The sequence below is a fragment of the Botryllus schlosseri genome, chromosome 7 (genome assembly GCF_051294905.1).
Source record: "Botryllus schlosseri isolate E-star chromosome 7, Bs_hap1, whole genome shotgun sequence".
Classification (NCBI taxonomy): Eukaryota; Metazoa; Chordata; class Ascidiacea; order Stolidobranchia; family Styelidae; genus Botryllus; species Botryllus schlosseri.
The window spans coordinates 15,528,066-15,541,754 of NC_137242.1; the positions used below are offsets into that span (position 1 = coordinate 15,528,066).

General features: G+C 40.3%; 2 protein-coding genes across 3 annotated transcripts in view; both read left to right on the top strand.

The window, feature by feature from the left end:
* The first annotated feature begins 5,286 nt into the window (after window positions 1-5,286).
* On the top strand, window positions 5,287-7,890 carry LOC145442584 (uncharacterized). The gene is made up of 3 exons (XM_080320533.1): window positions 5,287-5,381; window positions 7,004-7,154; window positions 7,220-7,890. The coding sequence occupies exons 1-3, from the start codon at window positions 5,327-5,329 to the stop codon at window positions 7,455-7,457; spliced, it is 444 nt and encodes a 147-aa protein (XP_080176659.1). The 5' UTR covers window positions 5,287-5,326; the 3' UTR covers window positions 7,458-7,890.
* An 837-nt stretch (window positions 7,891-8,727) lies between these two features.
* LOC145442453 (A.superbus venom factor 1-like) overlaps window positions 8,728-13,689 on the top strand; it is a 160,987-nt gene continuing 156,025 nt past the window's right edge. For both annotated transcript variants that reach the window (XM_080320365.1, XM_080320364.1), the window contains exons 1-3: window positions 8,728-8,886; window positions 8,946-9,060; window positions 12,730-12,816. In XM_080320365.1, coding sequence (XP_080176491.1) covers window positions 8,819-8,886; window positions 8,946-9,060; window positions 12,730-12,816 — 270 coding nt within the window. In that variant the 5' untranslated portion in view covers window positions 8,728-8,818. The remainder of the gene's footprint in view (window positions 8,887-8,945; window positions 9,061-12,729; window positions 12,817-13,689) is intronic.

Genomic DNA, 13,689 nt, shown 5'->3' on the forward strand with positions numbered 1-13,689 from the left:
TTGGTGACTTCAGATAGCAAGCGCCGGGCTATTCCATACATGCCTATATGCACGGACAATGTACAATTGGCAATATATATATTGATATTATCGGTCAACACGCGGCGGTCATTTTCGCCTAATGTTTTATTTGGTAACACACTTCGCGAACTCGCATGTTGGCCGAAACATCAGAAGTCTTGCTGTGTCGTGGAGCGGTGATGAACGGCGCTGAAATGCCATTTTATTTACAAATGATGTGTTTATTTTTCTCAGGGAGCTGATGGTACGCATCTTAAAAAGTGGACAAACAGTAAATCGCAACTACAGCGAAGAAAAATTTGAAGTTTTCTTTGGTAGAAGGAAGATAAGTCATAATTCCTAAGCAAATATAATGACATGAGATTCCTGGCAAATACTCTCCTTCGAATTCACTACATATAGGAATGCCGGAACATATAAATGCCTCATAGTTTGTAATTCGCTTGTCGGGCCACTCCGGGAACTAATAGAAATTGACCATGAAGAAATCAGGAAGTGCCCGTCGCTGCGCTACCGGCTGCACTCTCCAATCAATCAATTTCAATTAGTTCCTGAAGTGGAATTTTTCGACCATGTCGTCGTTTCTAAAATGGAAAGCTGTCCAAAGCACCGCTGTTCAGCAAGAAACTCTGCAGAAAGCCTAACCCGAGATCACTACGTAGTGTTGCATTAGCGCTTGATTACATCCAATCGATTTTCACATTGCAGCACTAATGACTATAACAGCGGTTCTCAACCGGGGGTCCGCGAAGGAATTTCAGGGGGTTCGCGAGACCACTAAATTTTTAAAACGGTTATTTTATTTTTCAATTTTAGAAAGCATGAGGCAATTTCACACCACAACTGCTTAAACCTCATGACTCATATCATCATAATAATGGACTGACATGAACCATCGTAGTGTGGACATTCATTTTCATTGCTAATTTTCCAATAACCCGCTGATACAAACATATTGCTGCTTGGAGACGTTTTGTTGGGGTTTGTTGAAAAAATAAAAATATGGAGATAGTAACGTCAATCAGGGTGACTTTGTAATGTCTGCTCTATTTGAAGTTGTCAGTCTCATCAAATTAGTGATCAGTCGTTTGAAATAAAAATTTCCGAAGTATTTCCCTAATTTGTCCCAATGCAGGGATTGAAACCTCGCCACGAAGTCAATTTTATTCTGTGATATACATAACCACTATTTGAACAGCTTCTTGGAGGTACAGAACTTCAATATACAATTGAATCGTATATTCATATTGAAATGAACCCGAATATTTTCGGCTGACACTCGTCATAAATCGGACGATGATATACCTGCTCTTAAAGCTCGGCAATCAGATTTGGCGCATTCTTGTTGCGGATGCCCTATTGACAAGCTGATTATTTGATGAACAAGGAGTGTTTCGTTGCTATGAAAGCATTACGCACCAACCCTGAAATTTATATCACCAGTTATATTGGTATGCAGCCTTGTCTTGCTAATGTTCAATTGTTCATGGTCGAAAATGTTTGCTCGTAAATATTTATGTAAACCCGCACAGAACAAGTCGTTTCATGACAGTCTTTCTCAGGACGGAAAACTTGGTTCCATTCTTTGGCGTATAAAATTTGTCTATAATATTAGATTGGGATTTTACTTTGACGGTAGAAACTCTCTGCGTGCCGATCAAAATGTGTCGCGGGCCGAATCCGGCCCGCGGTCCGTATGTTCCCCGTCTCTGCGCTAGATGCTGGACGTGATATGTTCATAAAATATATGTTTCTTCATTTTGGTGCCATAAATGTTGCGATCACACCAAAAGTATCGTCGGAAGCGTTATGCGTTAATACTGCATTAGCCTCCATCTATCTCTGCGGAAATGGTTTTGGGAACTCCTCGTTCATATCAACACGAGGCCGCGGAATTTCAAGACTCGACCACGTACTTCAAGAAATACAGCAGCAAAATTAGCTTTGGAATAATAAAAGTCTACCAATTTCTACATAAATAGTATGATGTCATTTTCAAGAAAAATCATGATTTTGCTGTTTATCACTAGTCAACAATTCATATTTGCACAAGACAGATGAAGGTTGCGCCATAATAGAGCTAAAATTGAACTAAAACTTGAGGGGGTCCGCGAGGGTCCATGACGGTCAAAAGGGGTCCGCGAAGCCAAAAAGGTCGAGAAGCACTGGACCATAATGTAGTAGTTCTTAACCCTGGCTATCTGCTTTCGCTGGAGGTATCATCACACACTCAACTCGCACATGCAATTCGTTATGACACTCCCCTTTTGGCCATTATTGAATGTAGGTCAGTGTTTCTCAAACCTTTTTCGACCGCGGTCCACTGTGACTTTTATTATACACTGCGTACAACGTGTATCATGAGTGGCGAGATAGCGTAGTGGTATAATCCACAGCTGTAACTCCAGGATCCGGGATCGTGTCCGACCGAGGTCGACTCCGGTATTATAGGTCTATCTAGGCTCCTTCTCGCCATCTCATCCGGGCGTAAGCGGTGTCTTATAAAAGCCCAGAAGTGGGTCGTGTTACAAGTCGACAGCTACGGAACAACAATCAAGGAAACCAGCTTGGTGTAAACAACCATGGTAGTAGATAAACGCCTGAATACGCCGAAACAAACAAACCTGGATCCTGAATGATTTATAATACTCAAATCTAAGGGTATTTATTAGCTATTACCGCGGTAATACGATGTAATATCCAGTGTTGGGTTCGAGTCACGAGTGATCTCGAGTCATTGCACATTTTGACTCGTCAATCCACATTTCTGAAGCGCTGGTCAAGTCAAGTCAAGTCATTTTTGTAAAGTGACACGAGTCACGTCATACGAAAAAGTTGACTCGAGTCTGTATTGGACTCTGTTGTGGTAGTCGCATTTTAGTGACCGTCCGAGGGAATTGGTGAATAGTGGTCAAGAACTTAACGATACAGCAGCGCATATGATGAAATTAAATCCCGACCACGATATGTACATACCTGACGACAGAAAACAGCAAGCCTGTCTTTTACAAGCCGTGGAAGATCTCCAACAAGGATTTCAAAACTTGGAAAAATCAACCATTCATCCACCTGATTGTTATTGAATGCTTGTCAAATTATTCCATATCTTCTAATGTTGTTTTGTTATCCATTTCCCTGTTAAGTTCTTACGTTTCATTGAAGAATATAAGATAATTACAATGTCGCTGTGCAATTGGATGCTGCATTTGCAGCTTCTTTTTTATATATGGTGAATCGTGCATAATTATGCTAAGTTTTAGGTAAGTTTGAGGAATTCAAAGGCAGTGGGCAATATGAACATAGCGTCCTGAATTCGGAAAAATATATGCAGTGATGTTTTGCATCACGCCAAACCACAACAGCCGCTTAAACCCGGACATTATTATGACATTTTAGTAGGCTAGGTAAAGTAGCGACACTCAAATTTTACGGGAATCCCCCATTTGCAGTCGATTTTCTTCCAGCTCAACATGTACTGTACACAGATACAAGGGATGAATTACAGAAAAAAGTAACTAGAATATGTTTTTACGGGATAAGGCATGGGAAACGGACCGAAAATTATGACTTTTTGAAAGTCGCTCAATTCTGAACAACCCTAGTGGACACCTTTGCATAGGAAATTCAGGGCACACGTGGGAGGGGACAGTTGTGCTGCAATAAGAAGCTTTTATCGAGGACCCTTCTAGCGTATAGCTCAATGATTACCATGATCACCCCAATTCGATTACCATTACCCTCGTTGATTAGCATGATAGGCTACCTCTTGTTGTGTTGCACTCTGTTGTGGCACTCGCATTTAGTCACCGCCCGAGGAGCATCGTCGTTGTTTTTAATAAAAGACTCAGTTACGCCTGGGACGGGCAACACACGGCCGGCAGAGGGATTTTGACCGACCCGCTGAGAGTCATTTCTACCCTGAAGTGAAAATGTATTCTGAAATTGTTGACAAATTTTATGCGTCACGGAATGAATCCACGTTTGCCAACCCGAGAAAGATGGACATGAAACTACTCTGTTCGGCTCTGCATACATTTTCGACCATGAAAATTAACGAGAAAAGGCTGCGTTCCAAGATAACTGATGTTCGCATGCAGTCTTTACTATGGGTTTCTACATACGACATGCAGCCAGAGTTCGGAGAACTTGTTGATAACTTTGACCGATCCCTGATTTCTGACTGAATTCAACAGCTATTGTCAATAAATTCAATAAAAACTGTATTTGGTCTCTTTGCTTTAAACTGGAAGTTTACATTATATATGATTGATTCCATGTATATAGGTGGATAAATACGCGATGAATGTACACATTCATTCTGTAATCCGGCCCGCCAAGTACTTCTACTTGCTCTTGCCATATCCGACCCGCCGACCGGAGAAGTTGCCCGCCCCTGACTTACGCTGTCGTGACAACGTTATCTATACCGAGCCGAGGACCATGAAGAACGCGCGCCGACGAACAGAACACGCTATACGAGCGAAAAACATCAACTTGACAAAGCTGACTTGTGGAACTAGAAGATGACTAATTCACACAGAAAACTGTAACTTCAAACTTACGAACGCTGTTCACTAATGCTTTGGAATGCATAAAAATGTATTAAACGCCCGTGTACGACTGGTAAATACAGTCTTTTGTTTTTATTGAACAGCATTTGGCACTTATCGCCTATTTGGTCATTTGTGCCCAGAACATGAAACGTTCGATGATCTTTTTCCCTTTCGTACGCTTCGCGGACGACTTCCAGTCTCGCACGCATTCACCATCTTTTACTCTCTCTCTTCCGTGCGTCCACGTCAGTATCTGCTGCCGCCGATATTCATAGATTGACTTCACTTTATCCGACTGGGCTTTTCGTACGACACCGCTTATGCACTATGCAGGGAGGTCGGCGATGAGGAGCCCAGATAAACCTCCGACACGTAGAAGCTGGTCCGTTATACACGGGAAGTTGAAAACCCCTGCTGTACTGTAATCCAGGTTCAAAATAAAGCCAATAAAGCAAATTATGCCACAGCAATTAAACTTACCAGTATCTGTTTCCGTATTTAAGTTCAGATGTTGTTTGCTTGTTTGTTTTTTGTTTGTGCTTCAATCTGTTACGTCATACGTTTCCAAATCCTAATTCGTAAATTAGAAGTCGGTGCACGTGATTAGCGGCCATCCTCACTCTAACCGATGTTGTTTCAACCAATTAAAGATTGCTGAAAGCCGACATTGCAACAAGATTTGAAACACTAAGGGCGGGGATAAAAAATCATCATCATCATCATCGCGAAATGAAAGTCGTGCGTAATCAGTTATGTACAGCGAAGATGTGGATTATAAAATATTGATAGATATATCGCTCTGCAATGGTGGGTACATAGTTCATGAAGCCACCACCTAGAATACATTTGCGCGTAGGAATGTTACGCAGTGTAGGCCTACGCAGTTTTTATAGATAACCTATTATTTTTAGTTTGTTACGGTTTGGTAAATCTAACTTTATGCACTGAAATCAACCGGCTTCATTAATCCGGGGTTGTTTAATCATGATGAATATGATAATCGACTTTATCGATAAATCCAACTTTATGATTTCCACCCTAAACATTTGTTTACTGAAGTCAGTCGTGAACCGGTTATGGTAGTTTATACTGAGTATCGACCAGGTCTCTCTGATTGAGGCAGTGGATCTCAAACTGGGCGCCCACTTGTGGGGGCGGGAAAGCATCTGAAGGGGACGCGAAGCTGCGGTCAACTGAAAATATTTTTCGCGACCGTCGCGATTTACCTCCAATTCATAGTTATTGCTCTGTGTATAGAGCGAATTTCATATTTGAGAACTCTCTCATCAACAGTCATAGCCTTCCATGCCATAAAACTATCCGTTGGAATTGCTAGCATTCTGGTTGCATTTTGTGATATGACGATAAGGGGGCCACGACATTTTTCACTATCATAAAGTTTGAGAAATAAGGTTCAAGGAATATAGTTTGAATCGAGCATCTGTACAGATTGCGTATAAACGCACAAAGTTGTGTGTAAATCAGATAATTTCTTATAAGGTTATGTCATCTACCATGTATAATATGCCTTTTGAATCTAAGACACAAGGGTTTAAATCGTAGTGGCTTCGCTTCATATGAACACATATGCTTCCTTGATCAAGCCTCGTGCTTATGTGTAACCACTTCCAGAGCCTTTCTTTATAGTGACAGTTCGTTAGATGGCTCTTCGAATTCGAAATCGAATAGTCATGACCACTTAATTGAGTTTTTCTACACTACAATTGCTTGCAAATCAGACAGGTCACTATTAGTATTGGTATACCAATATTCCTTCTAAGCTGCTCACGTGCGCAAATGCGCAGTGCTGACAAGGTCTCTGCGCACGGAAAATCCACGCTGCGCACAAAAAATCCGAAGTGATGACCTTATTTTCAGTCGATACACACTGTTGTTCAAGAGTCTGCGCAGTAAGTTGGTGAGTGTGCGCTGACTCTACATAAATTAAAGGGAACCATTACCCTCATTTCCATTGAACACTAGTCAGCGGTTTCAAAAATTTAGTGAAGTGGCCTCTGCACTTTCTTGGCGAATTGGGATCGTATTCTGTTTGTGCTTGGCCTCAATGGCCTGTCACGCCCGGCATCATCCTCACTCGGGCAAGTTTATGCAACTTTTGCAACTTTTTCACAAGTTATGGGAGTTTCCTAAATACTCATGTATCATGATGTCTTAAGCTGTTTGGAGGAATTTTACAGTGCAACTTATTGAAACCTTCTCTATTTTATCATGTAACTTTTATCAAGTATTGCGCAAGATGTAAAGGAGTGATATAAAAAGAATTTGCTAAAAAACTATTTCTAGTATGGTTCTCTCTTTGATTTGCTGGTAAGCAAGCTTGAAGTTCAACAACCCCAGTCAAGCACGACAGTGCCTGAACCATGTGTAAATAGATCGTTTCATTGATTCACTGTCGTTTAAATTTCAAGTCCTATCCCATTTCACGGACGCCCAGACGATACCGCCGAAAATTATATTTTCACTGGGCAGCCTTTTCAAGCTAATAATTTTGGCAAAGTCCCCGATACTGAGTTTTGCTGCACTGCCTTTGGACAATTTTGCAGACCTAGGATGTTTAGGGTATGGTATTTGACTTTTTTATGGATGGACCAACTGAATTATTTCCGCATTGCATTATTTTCTAGCTGCGTACCGGACAAAATGTCATTTTCGGTGGCCTCGCACGTGGGAAGTACCGAATTTGACTGCTCTGGGAGCTCGGGAGCTTACAGCGAAATGCTGTCATGTAGGTTTGAAACCTCAAGAACATACAAGTGTATGCATCATCGATTGAATAGCGAAGAAGAAATGAAACAAGCAGATATCCTGCAATTCTTAAACTGTTGGATTACAATGGAACCTTTCGAGTATCTCATACCCTAATAATTCTAAAAAATGCGACTTTTACTCCAATCTTTATTAATAAGTACAGCTTTCTCACGATTTATTGCAACAAAAACTTGCACTAATCATCACGGAATTAATCCAAAAGTTCAACACCCGCAATAGTTCAAGCCAGAGATTATACTGTCACGGGCGCACAGCAGGACATTTCACTATTTCTCATTGGAATGAATACTCCATCTCAGCGGGAGATCGCGTCTCGCTTTACACTATGTCGAATTGCACGGTTGCACCAGTGAACTCGGCACATGGAAAATTCGGACCTAGGTGAACTGGGCATGGAAAATGTATAACTAGGGATGGTGTGAACGTGAGGTTCACGTTCGCGTTGAGGGTGCGAATCTCTGAAATTTGGAGGTTCGCGGTCCTAAACGAACCGATGATAGGCTCTGCACTGTGGGCTTTGTTATGTATTACAATTTTCCACGGCAATATAACGTCTTTGGTTGAAATCCTTCGACTTCTGAACACTCTCCGCATGATGCTAGCAACATGAAAAGAACGTCAGCACTACACGAGCATGCAACTTGCTAATTTCAAAAATTATTTGCTCTACAGTTTGCTCGGAATATTCTACTTTCCGTTTGTAAATCTTTAAGTGACTCTCTGCTGTGAGCTTTGCCCGCAATCACGCAATAGCCAGAACGAAACACACTAGATGTAGGAAGTCAGCGAATCGTGCTTTGTCGACCAATCAATTACAAATAATAAACATCGATGTCTAATGAAAGAAAATCATCAGACGTACGGGAACGATCTTGATTTGATAACCTTATTGTATCACAAAAGCGAATCAGTCTGATTGGGGTGTTGGCTAGACTGTGTAACTTGTTTTTGAGATGATATCTGGCGCAGCTATAGAAACCGGTGTTTCACTCAAAAGAATACATCGGTCTGGTCTTTGCGAGTGCTCGTCGAAATTTTGGTAAAGCAACGGAAGATTTTGATTTTGTGGAATTATTATAGCAATTGGAAACTATTTTCTTAAACGCGCTATTAGGACTACAACTAGAACTACCCACTTTTCAAAATCCTCAATTTAGAGCTAGAACTACTCAAAAGAACAGTAGTTAGTTGACCGTTAACTAACTACAGATTATAAGTTTGTACGTTGTACAAGTCTGACAAGTAGGCTTATATGAGATTCCCGGCGACAATACCAATCAACTCTCAGATTTTCAATGATATTCGTCATCACCAACACGACTGTAGTGCTTCCTCAATACCTTTTCAAAAACCATGATCGTCAAACATAACACCCAAGTGCGATTGAAGTCGATGCATTTGTAAACTGAAATTTTGTCTAGCTGCTACTGCTATGCGGGAGTCGAGTTATTGAGATGATGCGGAATTATAACATATTGCTGAAACTGTCGACTCTGCTGGTATATCTACAAGGAATTCGAGGGTGAGCAACTGGGCGTCTTCGTATGGTTTTATTTCCCACGAAATTTCATTTCTATTCAGAATTAATCATGTTATACTACACCCGAAAGTGTTTCGCATTGACGCCGACGAAACAGTAGCTATCAACCTCCACGGATACGGCGGCGCAACAGCTAATATCTTCGCTGATATCCAGGTAATCTATATTTCTATGAAGGTATCCGGACAAATTAATGAGTGTCAAATCTGCGCATATCATAATAGCGAGATCCCTAGACATTAAAAATAGCGGGATATTCAGAAGAGCTGGCTAGTTCTATCGTAATCGTTATAGGTAAGGCGGGGATTTCTAGAATTAGAAATCCCTGAGGTAAGGCAAGGTTACCTTGTCTTATAATTAGTCATTTATGTCAACAGATTGCTTTGCCAATAGTGTTCGGGCTATTTCGAATAACTATAGCAATTTTAAATGTCTCGCTATTACGAAACTCGTCGTTTTGCACTGGTTCGTTTGATCAGTGGTTCTTAACTTTTTTGACGTTGCGGACCTGTCAAACTTCAAAATAAATGCTGCGGACTGGTAAACTTCAAAAATCAAAGGTAATCCAACATTTAATCACGAGAGATGTAGGTAACTTTATACTGCCAAATTACGGTTAATCCTACTGTCGAAATTTAACGCGGATTGTTGAAAAGTCTCCGTGGCGTTCACATAACGAGTTCTAGGCTCCATTTAAACACATTCGTACAACACTTGAAGCATTGTGGCGTACGATCTAGTACGGTATACCATGTATATTGTACTCTCTATTGCGACATCATGCAGAAAAATACATTCCAAACTTCTAAAAAATCTAAATCTATTTAAAATTTGTGGTCTAATTTATTTAATTAATTGAAAAGCGTCCAACTGCTTGCATTCTTGGATTTAGTTTAAAAATTCTAATATATTTGGCGTACCGGCAGCAAACTTGCCACGGACCGGTGGTTGAGAACCACTCATGCTTTAATTAGATCGTACTTCATGTACAATATATAACTTGCTTCACATTATATCACTTTGCTAGCACATACATGAGTCCCTGCACGTTCGCGTTCGCGGGCCGCTCATTTCGTCGACAATTCTAAACCGTATCTTTTGTTTCCCCCTTTTAACTCAAGTCCAAACAGAACAGCCATGTTTATATTACAATGAAGTTCCTAATAGCAGGATCATTTTAATGTGGCGATCACTGGATAAAATTTGAAATCAGACAGCCAAACCTCATGCAGTTCTTAGTATAAAACATCGTTTTCAAAAACGTGTCGCTTCGTGAATCAATATTGTTCAACAAGCACACAAAACTTAATAGGAACATTTCTTCATGTTTCGTGCATGTACCAGCCTCCGAAAATAGGCGAAATGTCATGGGTTGTTGATGACTGATATGCGAAAAGTACCAGGATTGCATTTTCACTATTCCCGTGTAAGCGTATTGCTTCCTTTCTAGGCAATGTGCGATTACTTTTTAGATAACCCGACCTTCAAAATTGCAGTTTAGAAGTCATTCGGGAATATCAGAAAATGTTCAGATGATGTTCTCAGGAATACGTAAAACCCCTCCCATTTTCAACGACTTGAGCATTCACATAAATAACAAAACACAATCGAAGTTAATCCTGACAGGTAAATATTACTGTACACAAACAATATGGAGAACCGCGTGGGTCAAGACAGATAAGCGGGTGGTTTCCAGACTAATGGACTGGGTAACGTTAAATCACTCATTGTTTCGATTTGAATTCGGATATTTTGCTTTAAGTATCACTTACTATACGAAAAAAGTGGGAAAAAGGATCTGACAATTGACATGTGCCCCTTGTATTTATACTAAAGTATCGAATGTAAACATGTTAATGGAAGCAAGGGAAATCATGCTATAGTTACACCTCGACAATAATTATAATTTCTGGATGGAATCAAAACTTAAGATTTGAGCATCGAGTAATCTGCATTGCTCGCTATTAGTACTACGGCGCGGAATCCCTAATGAAGTGGCGACTGAATGTCTAGAAATCTGCTAGAGGATGCTATAAGTCAGGGGTCGGGAAACTATGACTCGCGGGCAATATATGGCTCCTTTGATGATATGATTTGGCTTTTTCATATATTTTCAATTTTACACTAAATTCACATCTAATTCATGGATTTGTTGTACAATTCCATAGCGACCCAATTCATCATTCTTGACGAGACGAGACTACGTGAAGTCAAGACAGTGGGGATGGAGATTTTATGGGGCTAGAACAATTACCTTTTCAAATTCCTAGACATCTATATCAAACAATTCCTGCTGATATTTGCTCATTTATAGGTTTAATATGATAGTTCCTTTCCTATAATTGGGCAAATACGGTACCTTCATGTAATTTATGGGTCTGTACCGGAGAAATCGAATCCGCAGAGTTCGATACGAAGTTTTTATAATTGCAAAACAATATTGCTGTCGCAGCTGCAAGCAATAAACTTTCGCGAATTCGTCGAACCCGACAGCGCGTGCCTTGAAATCTGGAATTGCAAAATGCATTGATCAGAGGCACAATGCAGTTTTAAATGCACGCTGTCTTCTTGACCATAGGCCCGAAATGAACTTCCCTGTAACTCAAATTATAAACATCTCCATGCAGGCTTGTAACGGAACGTTTTGTGACCGACCAAGAATTTGAGAATCCAGTAGTAAAATTAACCTAATGATACCAGTTATACGTACCGACTGGTTCCTCCGTACACGAATGTATGGTACCAGCTAACAATATTCTCCGTCGCTAAAGTCATTATCCCGATTTGGGGGAGCTACAAATAGGTTGCAGAAATGTTGATAGAAAGAATCGGACTAAGTGCCAAATTCGGAGAGCCAGATTATATCATTAAAAGAGCCTTATATGGCTCGTAAGCCACATGCTCCCGGCCCCTTGGCTGTAACCGCGCGGGTGATACGTGGATTGCTTGAACAGCCGCTTAATTCTAAGCAGCGTGTTACTGAAGAACCAACAGTAGATTCACACTTCTACTACAGTACTATCTGCAATTTTTTTTTTTTTCTGTAAATGTACATGTACTGTACAAGTACATGCTAATAAGTTACGAAGAATATCATATTGCTCTCATGGAAATACAGTTAAAAATATGTAGCTTGCAAAGGGTTTTCGACGGATGCATAGCTTAGCTAAAGTATGTCGGACATTCTGCATGCTTAGTGCGGGCTGGGGCGGATGCAGGTGCGAATGGTATACCATGAAATGACGAATCTGAGGTAGTGAACTTCGATGTCGTGCGAATCTTCAATTATGACGTAGCCGTTAGTTGACACCCTTGTCTGGCTCTTTGGGATTAAAAATTGGAAATATAGGGTCAATATGGCTCTTTTGACGAAGAAGGTCCCCGTTCCCTGCTATAGGTATAGTGCGAAGCCGGTATAACATATGTCAATGATATTATTTATGCTTAGTCAGTCGTCTGTGCGATAACTCGCGTCAATAATCAAATACACGTCGAAAATCGTGAAGCTAGTCGGTAATGAATGAAAGTCCATTGTCCAGGTATATACCCTCCATTAACCACAACGACGATAACCTGCATTATGCATAAATCTTGAATCTTTAGACAGATTAAGATTTTACAGGAATGTGACTTAATCAATCGGCGGTATTTTAATCCTTTTCGAACAGGCTATCCGTTATATTATCATGGAGCACGACCTGTTGTAATCATTTCTCCTGTATTTATTCAAAATATTCAAAATATTTCATAATATTAGCATATCAGTATTTCTTGTATAGCACTGACTCGCCCATTTATCATATTCATTTTGCATGTGATATATAGCCTTCGAGACGAAGTCATCAAAATGATGATCAGGTGACCGCCCGTGTTTCAGACAGCGCAGACCGACCAATTACTTTCAAAATTAAGGTGAGTCTGCCCAATGAAGTTAACAAGTTATGCCGGAACTGCGACTTCCGTCGACGATTTCATACAAAATATCGTACATATATTGAATATAACTTCCACCTAACCAAAATGATATTGTGAAGCGGATACATAATTTATCAATCAATATAACGTATGGCTGCCATATATTGTAAGCCTTTTTGTCTCTGTACATGAGTGGGTGAGTGAGTGTCCTGTGTGTGCGTGAGTGAGACGTTCGAACAGACGGACTAATAATATACGAACGAATGATTATATCAGTGTTCAATTTTAGAACTAGTAGTGAACTTTCATGAAATTTTCCCGCCGCATTGGCCAATGGCCAATGGAATTACGCACAGCGTATTTGTAACTTATATGTTGAATGCATGCACTGAAAACCGTCATGTGGCAGGGTTGGGATGACTCGAGTCTTGAGCTGATTTGACTCAGACTCCATGTACGAGAGATATGAAATGAATCGTGACTCGGCGTTAACTTTTCAGCTCGATTTACAAGTCAATTTACATCTTTGGAAAGCATTTTGAACCGGTCAGCCGAACATCAATTCTTTATGAACTTGGTGGCAGCATTATCATTACGTTTTCAATATGGTTATTCAATATGGTTATAATTCCATTATCAACATCATGGTAGACAGAATGGCGTATTCATATACCCTTATTTGCCGTCTTAATGTCGTTGTAATGTCCGTGACATTATAATATCAATACAACCATGCCAAAATTTACTCAATATAAGTATCGTTTTGGTGAAACTATGGGCTGTATATATACATAACAAAGTGAATTGCAATACATTCTTCACAACTATGCCTGACACTGTTTGTCCAACTGCGGTCTCTGGTGCTTCGTA

Coding starts and splice junctions, on each gene's coding strand:
- LOC145442584 (XM_080320533.1), top strand. CDS start 5,327: ATGTACAGCGAAGATGTGGATTATAAAATATTGATAGATATATCGCTC. Junction 5,382..7,003: donor AGATATATCGCTCTGCAATG/GTGGGTACATAG, acceptor TTAAATTTCAAG/TCCTATCCCATTTCACGGAC. Junction 7,155..7,219: donor GCAGACCTAGGATGTTTAGG/GTATGGTATTTG, acceptor ATTATTTTCTAG/CTGCGTACCGGACAAAATGT.